The sequence below is a fragment of the Phascolarctos cinereus genome, unplaced genomic scaffold (assembly GCF_003287225.1).
Source record: "Phascolarctos cinereus isolate Bilbo 61053 unplaced genomic scaffold, phaCin_HiC Scaffold_4;HRSCAF=312, whole genome shotgun sequence".
In the NCBI taxonomy this organism is placed as follows: Eukaryota; Metazoa; Chordata; class Mammalia; order Diprotodontia; family Phascolarctidae; genus Phascolarctos; species Phascolarctos cinereus.
In genome coordinates this window covers 516,638,004-516,651,494 of record NW_027555847.1, presented here as the reverse complement: position 1 = coordinate 516,651,494, position 13,491 = coordinate 516,638,004, and the positions used below count along the sequence as shown (strand labels likewise).

The window sequence follows — 13,491 nt, the reverse complement described above, 5'->3', positions numbered from 1 at the left end:
TGTTCCTGAGATTCTAATGTTTATGAAATCATCCAATGGCATCTTGTAATAGCTTCTATGGCATAAAACAAGTGATCAAGTAAGAGATGATAAAAGATGAAATATCTTTTAATACACTGCATGCTTTTGTTTTGAGCTTTTTATAGACACAATTAAAAAAAAATCTATTTATCCAAAGCCGTAGTAACCAGTATAGGTCATCTGTAGTATGTTTAGTGATATATATTTGTAAATTACAAATATCCATGGGTAAATATCTAGAATCTAATCTGAATTCAATTATAAATACTGCATTTTTCCAAAATGAAAAACAAATCTCACTTAATATGAAAAATATTTGTGAACTTTCATGCTCATATAAAATTTTGGCATTTCAAACTCTAGTTAAAAGTCCCTTCCATGTCATTTCTTCATCCACTCCATGCCATAAAAACCAGGATAGCTAATCTGTATCAGATAATTAAAATCTTTGATTTTAGGACAAAGTGTTCCTAATATGCAACTAATTCACAAACAAAAAAGCCTATTTATAAACATATATATTTAGATATAGGAGAAAAAATAACAGTGGACACAAAAACCTATAAATTTTTAAAAACTAACTTGAATGTATTGTGGAAGCAGGACCCCTATCAATGTCTTACTGAAATGCCTTTTGTTATGCTATGGAAGTGACCCTGAGTTGTCCAAAGATTGGCCTAACACAAGCTATGAACCATGGTGTGGTCAAACAAATTCTCATAATGATTCCTAGCAATTATCACAGCCACAATGTTTGCCCAATGATTACCATCCATCATTAGGCAATATGGGATCAGCTATACTAATATCCTATGAAATGGGTACAACAAATTGGAATATGTATATGTCATCAGAGGGCCAACCTTGCTAAATTCAGAGAAACTCATCACCAAGTTAGTTATATGAATTTTTCAGTCAAAACAATTCTTGAACCCCGCTTGAACCCCATTTCTGTTTCTAGCCTTCTATTAAAGATGTTAATATGCCCCTGTGGAGGGAATATAACCCTTCTGGAGAAATTGTGGATTGTTGAAGTATTCAAATATGGAAGCTTACACACTGTGAGCAACCCAAACCCTATTTGCTCTCTCCAGTTTTGTTTCACTCATCCAAAAATAAATATACTCTTTCATTTTACTTAGAAAATGTATCATAAAATAATATAAATATTAGGAGAAATATACAAAAAAACAACATTATGCTAGAAAGCATAATTTTTTCTTTTTAAAATAGATTTTTATTCATTTTTTTGGTTTTCAAATCAACTGCATTTTCCTCCTGTATTTGTCCCCCTCCCCCTCTCATTTATAATAAAGACTGTGTGTGTGTGTGTGTGTGTGTGTGTGTGTGTGTGTTGTGTGTGTGTATTCAGAGCTATTCTTGAAGCCCCAGATTGCTGGGTTCAAGTCTTCCCTCTGAAACATATTGTCTGTGTGACCCTGAACAAGACACTTGACCTATTGGTTGTCTAGGTAGCTCTCTAAGACAGGTTTCAGACCTACATTGGTAGAGGGAGTTTCCTCATCTGGGAGTTCCTTATGCCAATAAAATCACAGGTCTCTCCCTATTCGCTATGTGATTTAAGAAGGAAAAGGCAAAATAAGGATTCAGCAGTAGGTAGTTTCCAGACAAAATCAATATAATATAATGTAAATAAAGAATTAAAAAGAAAATCTTACAATTGTTACTCTATTTACATGACAATTCAGGGAATTAAATAGCAATGCAAAATTTTTGGGAAAAGCAGTATGGTTATAAGACCAAAGCCATAGAGTCTTAGTGTCCCATATACCGTAAGTTATAGCATTTAATACTTAACTCAAATATTCAAATGGGGTGTATTGAAGGACTGAGCATAGCTAACTTGGCCCTGGGCAGTAGAGAAGGGTGCTCCAATGTTCCCTCTTCCCCGTGATGAAGCTTCATGCTCTGTTAGCAACGTATGTGGAGGACAGACAGCTGTAATGTTCTTCAGCACTGCTCCCTTAGGAAAGAGAGTGCTCTTCAGCAACCAGGCATCTCTCATGCACGGAAACTTGGGGCTTCTTATTTTTCTCTTCATTCTTGTTCTTAAACATCAAAGTTTCTCTTGTGTTTGGACTTCAAAATTTCTCTGACCTTTTCATCAGGAATGCTTAGAAGTCCTCTAGTCAATTCTCTTCTTCCCCTTCCCTATAGTATTATATTCAGTTTTGCTGATTCATTCCTGTCAGTAAGCCTAAATCTTTTACCTTCTGGAATATCATAACCATGTTCTCCATTACTTTGTAGTAGTGACTGCTAAATCATGTATGATCGTGACTGGCTCCTTGGAATTTGAATTAATTCTTTCTGGCTTCTTGTATCATTTTTTTTCTGGAAACTCTGGATTTTGGTTATGATGTTCCTGAGAGTTTTCATTTGGGGATTTCTTTCACTACATTACTGGTAGATTCTTTCTTTTTCTGCTTTGCTTGCCGGTCTAGAATGCATGAATACCGTATTCTTCAATTGTCCAACCTCCTTCTCTGCTTTGATGCAAAACCATTTCATGGATATAATTGTACTGTCATCCTGGCCTGGTATATGTAGTGTCTCAGTTTCCTTGGCTCTTTCGTGGCTTAGCTTTGCCTGAGTCAACATGCAGGAAATAACCGGATTTTTGTATAGCTATATCTTGAAGGTAGATGATGATCACTGGGCAATCAATTTGGCTATGGTAACTCTCTCAAAAATGAGAGAGCGCACACTAGAGCAGAGATTCTAATCCTTTTTGTGTGTGTGTGTCATGTACCTCTTCTCAGAAGAATATCTTAAATGCATAAAACAAAATATATGATTACAAAGGAAACTAATTACATCAAAATACAATTATCAAAATAAATTTTCAAAAGTTCATGGACTCCATATTAAGAACTAGAGCGGTAACTTACTGGATAATTTCCTGATACCTCGAAAGATCATGTACTTTTCAATGCTTCTGACGACATACAAATGATTATTCACTATAGTGAGTCAATAGGTCAAGGCACTGTTTTTTCCTGGATATGGGAGCTCTCTGTTCCAACTCAGATTATAACCCCTCTAGCAATTATTAGATAAATGTTAGGAAGTTGCCTGAGGATCAGAAAGTTATGGTTGTCCATGATTGCATAGTTTAAAAAGGTCAGAGAGGCATTTGATCTTAGAGCTTCCTGACACCAAGGATAGCATTTTATCTGCTATGCCACCCTTCCTTATCACAATGGGTAAATAAAAATGAAAAAAACTTTCGCATTGGGGAAAAAAAAACACAAAAAGTAGAAAAAGAAACAGTGTTTCCTGGTAGAAAGAATGCTTGATTTGAAATTAGAGGGCTTGAGGTTGAGACCTGGTTGTGACACTAGCTGTTGTGACCATAGGCAAATCATTTAACCTCTCTGAGGCTTAGTTTCTTCACATACAGAACAGACGTGCTGTTTTTGTAGCAAGGTGATCATCGGAAGGTTTAAATGATTTGATGTGCTGGAACACTTCTGTAGGAAATGAATATGCACTCTCACACTTTGTTGAATGACAGAGGGAACTCCCGATTTGGTCCTGAATATGAGCTATGCTGATGTCTGGCAACTGAGCATTGGTAACAGCAGTTGGGAGCCAGGGTTGCTACACGTGGCATGGTGGTGGTGGTGGTGGATGGGAAGAGATTCTTGTTAGAGGGCCCTCCCCATTCCTAGAGTCTATAAGTTCCATTCTTTTTCAAATCCTTCGGCTTAGGGGTCTTAGGCACTTTCTCTCCCTTGAGCTCCTAGACTGGAGTGTGCAAGGGACAAGCACATTTCCACTACCTACCTCATAGGATTGATTGTCCCAAGGAAATCACTATGCAAACATCAGAGTGTCACATTTTGAGTTTTTATCTGACATAGTGAGCTTCATTTTGAACACTAAAAACATGCTTACTGACTTGAACTAAAATATATACCCATGTAAAACAAAATGAACCTATTGACCTGATATTAAATACCATTTGAAAATTGAATATTCATATTGTTAATTTTTTTTCCTATTTCCATTCTCTCTACCTTTAAAGGAAACACAAATTATTGGGAAATATTAAATGCAGTCAAATGTTTGCAAGTTCTGTTTTTTCCCCTGATTAGAAGCAATAATTCATTGTGTGACACTTTCTTGAGGGGTGTTAATGCTTTATTTGACAGCCTTTATTTTAGACAGTCTTTTAACAGTTACTCAAATTTCTCCAGCAATGCAATCTGGAACACAGAGTGGAAGAGAAGAAGTGCTTTGTATATTTAAAAAACATAAATGCTGAATAAAAATTAAAAATAACAAGACCCTGACATTGGAAAAGTGCTAGAAATAGAAAAAAAGTCTAGATTCTGAGTTAAAAATATATTGCTTCATGAAAAAGACAAGAGATCTCTATGTAAATGATAGACATCTACAAGGAACATTATTGCTTTGAAACTGATTACAGTACATGTATTGTGTATTCCCTTTATTGCTAGGAAGAACTTACATTTTAAAAGTTTAAGGAAAAAAATAACTTCTAAGACAAACAGTCCCACCTTTTACTAAGGCACCTGTTTATTCTCGGTATTTTATGATAGTAGTAATAGTAGGACAAGGCAATCTTCTCATTACAATCCTTCCCCTAGATTCTTCTATTTACCCTAAGTAACCGTATTCCAATGCCATTACGCTACCAAACTATGGCATATTGTACAGTTTCTTCCCTTTTACATTGCTTTGACCCAGGTATGGGTAGTACTGGAGGCAATCTCCAGGTTGTTTTCAGTGTTCTCTCTCATAATCAAGCCATCAAAAAGCATTTATTCATCACCTCCTATGTGCCAGCCAATGTGCTAGGCACTGGGAATACAAAGACAAAATGAAACAGTCCCTGCTTGCTCTCAAGGAGCTTATACTCTATCAGAAATTGCAAGTATGTTCTGATAGTGAGAATATTAGTATGAAGCTTATTAGCCACTTTCTTTAAGAGCATGATGCAGAATACTATTTCCCAATATTTTCCAAATAACTCACATTGTGAAACATCTTTTTTCATCAACCAACTCTAAATTTTCTGGAGCATCTTCTACAAAATTGATTTTTTTCCACTTGTCTATTTCCAAAGTGAATATTGATTAATCAACAAGCATATATTAAGCATTTGTTATATTGTACAGGCAGTATGCTAAGCACTGGGATACAAAAAGAGATGGAAAAAAAAAAACCCAAACAAGCAAAAAATAATCCCTGCCCTCAAGGAGCTCACATACTAGTAGAAGAGGCAACCTATACATAAATAAGATCCTCTGTAGTTTGTTCCAGGCAGTAAGAACCTATAATGTTTTATATAGGAAATAGGAAAGTGTCCTGTACATGATTCTTCCTAATAGTGGCTCTAAATGTAGGTTATTTCACCTCATTTATGGCAATATTGAGCTAGCCTCTGGAAGTGTTTCTCCCACTAGATTATTTACTTTCCACAATCTGTGGAGTACTAGGCTTTAACAGATTCTCATTCCTAAAATTCCTGAGACTTTACTCCTCTGGAAGTTTGCCTCAGTTTGCAATATTGAGGACTGCTGTTCATAGCAGAATGAAAGGTAATTTGATAGATACTCTACTGATGTCTAATAACACATGTGTGGAAAGTCTTTCTTCTGGAAATCATTTACCCAACTTCGTTTCTGTCACAGGAGATAAATACATTTTTGGTCTAGTTTAAAACTCTGTGTCTTATCCATGTAATAGCCCTATTGTCTCCATGATGTTCAGAATCTAGTTTGGTCTCTCTTGGATTGCCATGTGGTCTTGTTGAGAATGTTGGCAGGATTGTGTCTTACTTGATGCAGAAGGTGGAAACCAAAATTCCCCTAAATTTCTCCCCATGGCAGAGCACTCCTGTTCACACAAGTATCTGGAGAATAAGATTGTGTTAGAGGAGGAGAAGGGAGTGGTGGGAGTAGGGTAGTAAGCTTCATTGCTACAATTTACTCAATTTGTGAGCAAAGGTTATTGTGACCCAAGTCAATTTTCCAAGTGAGATAGACAAGTTGTGGCATCATATGGTTTTGAAGATCCCAAATTGGCTCTAAGAAGGGCACAGGTAAGGGACATACAATCTTCTTAATATTGAGGAAAGAATGTTTATGAATCTATGAAATGAGAAATGAACAGGAGGCATCTGGCTATTTTTTCTTTCGTATGTTCTTGGACATTATATTTAGCTTAAACAGAGTTTACAAAAATGTTAGCAAAACCTATAGAGGGCCTGGGAAGCCCCACCACAGCACAAGTGGAAAATATTTTATTTTGAGCAAGTTGCAAGTTGTGCTTACATGGCAACTCTGCTGTCATTTATTGGTTTCTGGGTTAGAGTTGGCACATGTCATATTTCATTCTATTTCCACGGAGAATGGGCGCACTCTTGTTAGATAAACCAGAATTTTCAGCCAGTGTGCAAACCATTCTTAGTATGTCTTTGAACATATTAATCGTGTAGAGAATGACTCTTCTAATGGGTATATGTAATTACTGCATGTTATTGTATCAAGCAATTTGGACAAATACGATCTTTGACTCTCGTAGGCTTTTAGGAACCCTATGGTTACTATTCCAGTAGGTTCAGTTTGAAATTCAAATTTTATAAATATCACTTACTTACTTTCTGAGCAACTTTCTAAGACCATTGTTGGATTGAGTTATCCTTTCTGAACTTATCATATAGAAAAAGAAACTCTTCCTAATTCAGGTCACTTGTGGCAACAGACGTCATGTGAAAATACATGGCACTAAAACTGGCTCAAAAGGTAAAGGCCTGGGATTGGAATCACCTCCTGCTTCTCAAGACACACACACACACACACACACACACACACACACACACACCCAGAGCTGAGATATTATATGTGCTGAGGTTATGAGAAGAGGGTTAGAGGGTTTCTGGCATGGAAGAACACATTATGGCCAGAGCCACACTTCTTTCTCCTATACCCTTGGAGCAAAATATCCCCTTTTTTATCTCCTAGTGGGCCTGGCTAGCACCTTATTTCCTGCTTTGGAATTGGAGGAAATGTAAGAGAGTCTTGAAAGTTCGGGGTAGAAAATCAGCATAACTTTTCTAAGAATGGCAATTGTAAAAGCCATTTAAGGTTATAATTCTTGACTCTCCAGTGTGAACTTTCCTGAACTTTATAGCCTTATTCTTCCAAGAATGGTGGGATACTCAACAGCACCTCTGGGTAATCTGATGTAGGACATTCACCTTTAGAAAACTTTATTCATAAATGAAGATACCAAGAACTACTTACTTATATGTTTACTTTCTCAGCTCCATAAAGCTTTGATGAAAATCATCTTTATATGTATTGAGGATGTTATTGATGAATGCACGAAAAGGTAACAGAAAATTCCCTACATCTACATTTCTATATCTTTGCCTTCTCATAATGTATGGTGATAGTTCCCACTGTGTCTGTTGATCTTTTTTTTTTTTTTTTGGTGGACTTGGTAGGACAAAATTCAACCTTGAAGATCCTCTGCAAATAAATGAGTCATCTTCTGCATATATTGTAAAAAGTGTGACTAAGGAAATCACTTTGTTCGACAATTCTTTATCAAGCTGTCATAAAACAGCAGGACATCAGCTCACTTAAGGTATTCGACTGTAGCATAGAAGATATCCTGCCCAGCATTCAAGCAAAAGTGTTTCCTATTAATAAAGGTTTTCTTTAAATGTTCTTATTCACAGATGCCATTGTAGTAATTGCATTGAGCCCCATATCCTCTAAACTTCTTCGGCGAAAACCACAGAAATTCAAAAGGGATTTTCCTACTACTAGAAGAACAAAGAGAATGAAGACAATGATATTTAACTGAATGGAGAACCCACTGAATTAATCCACCAACATGTACATCTTGGATAGTGTCTATAAATACTTACTCATATTTGTTGATTGAATTATTGGATGGATATTGCCAATGGAAAATGAACTACATCCTGAACTGAGTGGGAGGTGAATGGCTTATATGGCATTTGAGAAATTCCTCAATACTTTCAATGACCTCAAGTATTTTGCAACCAGAAAAAAAAATACTTTAATCACAATATTCTCCTGGTGATGCTAAATGGCTATGACTCATAAAACATCATGACTTTAAAATATTCAAAATTACAAGTAACCCAAAGGGCAACAGAAAGACATATGGTGGGTATAAGTAGACTATATTACCCATGATAGCCTGTGCCCCATTCATGGAATAAAATACATGTTATCTGGCCATGCACATCTTAGATGGAAGTAGGCCGGTTATATATTAAGACTAAAAAATAATGGATGATTTAGATTACACTGGTACCCACAAAATATTAAAATACTAGAGGAAAGCCTCCAGTGTGTCAGGTATGTCCTCTGTATTCAATTTACAGAAAGACATGGGCAAGAATTGTACAAAATAAGAGATAAAAAGGGTTAAGTGACCCCACACCAATAGGATTTTATATCTAAGTAAGTTTGTAAAAAACACAGTAAGTCCAAACATATATATAGCAATTAACAGCTAAGAAACCCATCATTGTACCCAAACTATGTAAATGTGTTATCTTGGTTATCATTTATAATAAATTACATTAGGGCTAAAGGACCTGTACTCACATGAATTCTGTTTTGGTCTCATTAACAAGACATGTGTTTGTAAGAATACATTTTTGTATAGAGATACATGCACATATATGTGTATATAGATATATACATATATATCTCTTGACATACTTGCAACTTTAAAAATAAATTATATAAATATACACACATTTTTTCTAAAAATTGCAAGTATTTAATATGGAAACAATTTTACAGACCTATGGGTTAGAATCTCTAATTTCAATAGCTATTAGCCTGTCACTTTCATGGTTAAATTGCTGATATAGCATATGACAGTAAACATTATGTGCTTCATGTGATTAGTTATGGCTTATGATGATGGAATGGTTACTCCACTTATTAGATGGCTCCATAGATAAAATAAATTTTTACAGGAGTATTAATGCTTTTCCAGTTCTTTTCACTATATAGTAAATTTGGCAAATCAGGTTAGTATTTTTATGCTGAATAAATGATCTCGGTAATCTCCATAATTATAAATATAATCTAAATACATTTATTTAATAGTACACACCCACATGATCCTTAAAAATTTTAACCACAAACAATACTACTGGCATTTAATTTTAATATTAAATAGAATAAGGTCTTAACCCTGACTGATTTTTTGCCTTCTACAAGACTTCTCTTAAATCTAGGTCTTCAATAGTTGCCTATTTGTTTCAGTTCTTTTTCATTACTTTCTATCTTAAGAATACTTGATGTTTACACAGACCCTTTTCCAAGAATCCAGAGCACATTACAGATATTATACCCTTCCAGTGTCTCAGTGGGATGGAAATGGGAGCAGAAATGTTATGTTCTATCTTTCACAAGGTTAGACTGAGGAAAGAAGACACTGGTTTATTCCATGTTGCATAACTAAGTCAACTGCTGATTAGGAGGGTTAGTCTAATTACCTGACTCCCAGTTAAGTCCATATAATAGTAAGACTTAATACAAAAGCCAAGATATACATGTCATGAAAGGAATGCTACAAATCCCACAGGATACTGATTTTTTTATATTTTCTCTGAATACCAGGCCCTTTCCCAGCAAACATTTCTTCTAAAAATGTATTTTGATGGCCAGAGAGATATTGCAAATCTAGATACTTCTGCTTACCTATAACAAAATGTCATACAAGCCAAGGTGAACGTTTTAAGAAAAGGAAATGGCATATTAGGAAAGGACCACATTATCATCAGCATTCACGTGGCACTTTGCAGGACTTGTACATACCAGATACATTACTGTCTACCCTCTGATTTATAATGGCATTGCTTTCTACATACTGATTCCAGCAAGTTACCTATTTACACAGGACACAGAAGCAACAACAAACCTAATATAACAAAATCACAGTAATGAGTTGGACTAAATTGACCTCTAGGGTCCCTTTTGACTCTTCTCAACCATGAACACAGAACAGTGCCACATATGCTCCACTAACTGTATTCTTTAAAAGTAAAAAAAAAAAGTGTAAAAATAGCTTAAATTACTTTGAAACTTTAATTACAGATATTTTCCATTCAGTACTTATGAAAGGAAGGCTTTCAATTCTCTCTTCTTCTGTATAAAAGTTGAAAAGATCATTTAGATAAATCCTTGTGTCTTTGAATATATACATATCTACACCAGAGCATTTTCTTGAAGTAAGAAGATGCCATCCTCCCAGCACTAACCCAATACTGCATAGGGCTATTCAAGATGGTTAGATTTTGAAGGAGAGGCAGTTTCAGAGATGGGAAAGGACGTGACAAGAGGAAAACGGCAGTTAAAAATGTAGCTGGATCTTTTTTTCAACTAAAGTTCAATGCAGCCAAATGATATAATATTTTTTTAAAAACCCCAACCCCCAAAGAATCTACTACCCACAAACCGTCTGCAGTCCTAAAGTGCAATTACTGTTGTGCAGTCACTCAGGCCAGGGAACAGACTGGATGAAGTTCAAAGCAGAAACTTCAAACAAGTGCTATTCATGATTCTGGGGCTGGAAGTGGGGCTTCGGGGGGGGAGGGGAGAAGAAAAAGAACAACAGTTCTTAGGCATTTGAGTGCATCAGAGGAATGAACATCCTTTCTTTGGGAAAGAAAATCCACAAATCCCAAGGAATCCTAGTTTGGAAAATAAAAATATATATATTTTAAAGCATAAAGAAATCTAGCTGAAGGTATTCCAATGTGGAACAGTCCAAAGGCATGCAATCAGAGTCAGGAATACCATACAGAAATTCCTTTCAGGTGCCCCATTCCCATAGTGACCTATTGTATTCTCCTCTGTTAAGTCTTCTGATCTGGGTGCTGAAGATGCACACTGAACTAAGGGCATTTGGTAAGATGTGGCTCTCTTTTCTGGCCGGTCAGGACTGGATCCATCACTGGGCCTCTGGCCATTGTACAGCAGGTACCGACCCCGTGCATCTTGTTCCATTTTGAAGATCTCGTACTCAGTGTGAGGTAGTTTAATTCCCAAGGCAACGCAACCATTGGTGTGAGTCACATCCTGCTGAATTCCAACCTGCCACGAGCCCTCGGCTCCACATTCATTCCCATTGAACACATTTAGGAGAGAGGCTGTGGCTGCATCCATGGGGGTGACCTTCATGTGATTCACTACGGAGGAAGAGGATAAAAAGAAAAAGTTCATCGTTTCCAGAGAAGCAAGCATGTGATAGTGAAGCCCTGCAGAGCAGATACTAGCAATACAATATATCAATGAGATTTTCTTTTTTTTTTAAGGGGTAGTGGAGAGGAAGAAAGGCTCCATCCCCTCCCCTGCCCCCATATGATCAGAACCTTCTTATTTGGCACTAGCTGAACCTTTTTCTTTGGATGATAATCACACCAAATGAATTACAGGTGTGACTGGGTAAACTTACTTCATTTGGCCAATAAGATGTGCCTGCTAGTTCTGTCAACTGCAGGCATGCACTGTTAATTATGATTTTCACAGCCTCAGAAAGCAATAGCTTATGAAATGTTTCTACATCATCACATCATGTGAGTTAATATTATCACATCGAAAAATAGCCTACTAAAGAGTACTGATGGAAACTGGAATTTTTTTTAATAGAATAGGATGTTTTGAGGTCTTTAATAGATTTAGCATCAACCACTTCTCCATGCCCTGTAAATTAATCCAGGCCCACAAGGCTAGGATCTGAAAGAGATTAAGTTGTGGGCAGTAAGACAAAATGTAGATAAAGATTTAGAAGAGAAAAATCCCAGCTCTTTTCACATAGAACCTCAAAGCTGGAAGGGATGGGGGAGTCGTAGGAAAGCTTTAGGGAGTTTAGTGGACTGAAAGCATTGCTATGTGGTGAGCAAAAAGCTAAAGCCATCTTAGCTTATGTTAGTAGGAGGGCAGTGTTTTAGATAATCCTTTTAATAAGGGGATTTGTTCTGTGAAGTTTGGATTCAGTCAAAGGCCGCACTTGAGGACGTAGAGAGCTACATGTGGCCTCAGGCCGCAGGTTCCCCACCTCTGGTCTAGAACAAGGGGGGAGAGAGAGTTCTGCTGTACCCTGCCCTTGTTAGAGCATATAGAGGATTGTACAGTTTGGGGTACCATATTTTAGGAAAGAAACTGCTAAGCTGGATCACATCCGGGGAAGAGCTGGTAAGAGGCCTGGAAACCATGCCATATGAGTGAGGATTTCCTGAAGAAACTGGGGACCTTTATGCTAGAGAAGAGAAAACTCGGCAGGGAACATGATAGCTATCTTTCAAGTATCTGAGGAGCCTTCAAGCGGGAGAGAGATTAGAATTATTTTCTTTAGCCCCAGAAGGCAATGCTAGGAACAATGGATTTCAGAAATTGTAGAGCGAAAGACTCTAGCTTGATATAAGGGCATCTTCCAAAACTGAATGGCCTCACTGGTGATGTTGTGAATTCCTCAATCACAGGAAGTCTTCCAATAGTCTGGATGACCATTTGTCAAGGATGTTATACCTGAGCAGGTAACCCCTCTACAAGTTGAAATGAATGTAAGATCCTTTCTTGCTCTTTCTGGCGAGTGAGGAAGAGAACTTCAGGGCGAACTTCACACCTCTGGCTCACCCACTTCCCATGTAGGCCAATGGTCAGGTCAGCTTTGGGGGGCAATAGTCCTGCATATGGCTTCCCAGACATTCTCAAATTTATTTGGGTAAATGAGACTCAGATAAGATGCCTTTGCTATGCTTTACATTAGAATAGTTTGGTTATGTGATCTTTATTGAAAGTGGTCCACATATTGTCACCCTTCCCACATCAGCTTTGCTATGCATGGGAAAGCTCCTTGGATTGGAAGTTAGAGAACCTGGGTCCAGCTCTCTACCTACTATGTAACTATGGGAATGTCACTTAACCTCTTTGGGTTAAGTTAACCTCTCTTGAGATTCCTTAACCATAAAATGAAGGCATTGGACCAGATACCATGAAATCTATCTCTAGATCTGTCATTTTATATTTCGTTGACTCCCTTGGGCAGGTCTATGTGCCCATCATCTCAGAAATGTGTCCACATGTTTTTGAAGACATCTAAGAAGAGACTCTATGACTACTCTTGAAAACATATCCCATCATCTCATACTACTTAACAAAAATGATTGTAAGCTCCTTCATTACATGAATCACCATCTCTGTTTCATTACTGTTCCCTCCAGGTCAATTCTGCATTTCATATAGTTTTCAGCTAGGGTCCATGGGCCATGGATGGATACCAGGATACCAGGAGATTTGTGAACTTGGATGGGAAAAAAAGACATCTTTATTTTCACTAACCTCTAACTGAAACTTAACATTTCCTCCCAATATAAATTTTTTAAAACCCACATTATTTTGAGAAGGGATCCATAAA

The 13,491-nt window shown here is 36.9% G+C and overlaps 1 protein-coding gene and 1 long non-coding RNA gene across 2 annotated transcripts in view; one reads left to right on the top strand and one right to left on the bottom strand.

Annotated features, from left to right (window-relative positions):
• The window catches only part of LOC144456989 (uncharacterized), a 36,734-nt gene extending 28,070 nt beyond the window's left edge, over positions 1-8,664 (top strand). The window contains exon 2 of the long non-coding RNA XR_013486244.1: positions 7,523-8,664. This is a non-coding gene — a long non-coding RNA (uncharacterized LOC144456989). The remainder of the gene's footprint in view (positions 1-7,522) is intronic.
• A 1,477-nt stretch (positions 8,665-10,141) lies between these two features.
• The window catches only part of APCDD1 (APC down-regulated 1), a 52,069-nt gene continuing 48,719 nt past the window's right edge, over positions 10,142-13,491 (bottom strand). Inside the window, exon 5 of the mRNA XM_020985551.2 lies at positions 10,142-11,263. Within this exon, the coding sequence (XP_020841210.1) occupies positions 10,812-11,263 (452 nt within the window). The 3' untranslated portion in view covers positions 10,142-10,811. The remainder of the gene's footprint in view (positions 11,264-13,491) is intronic.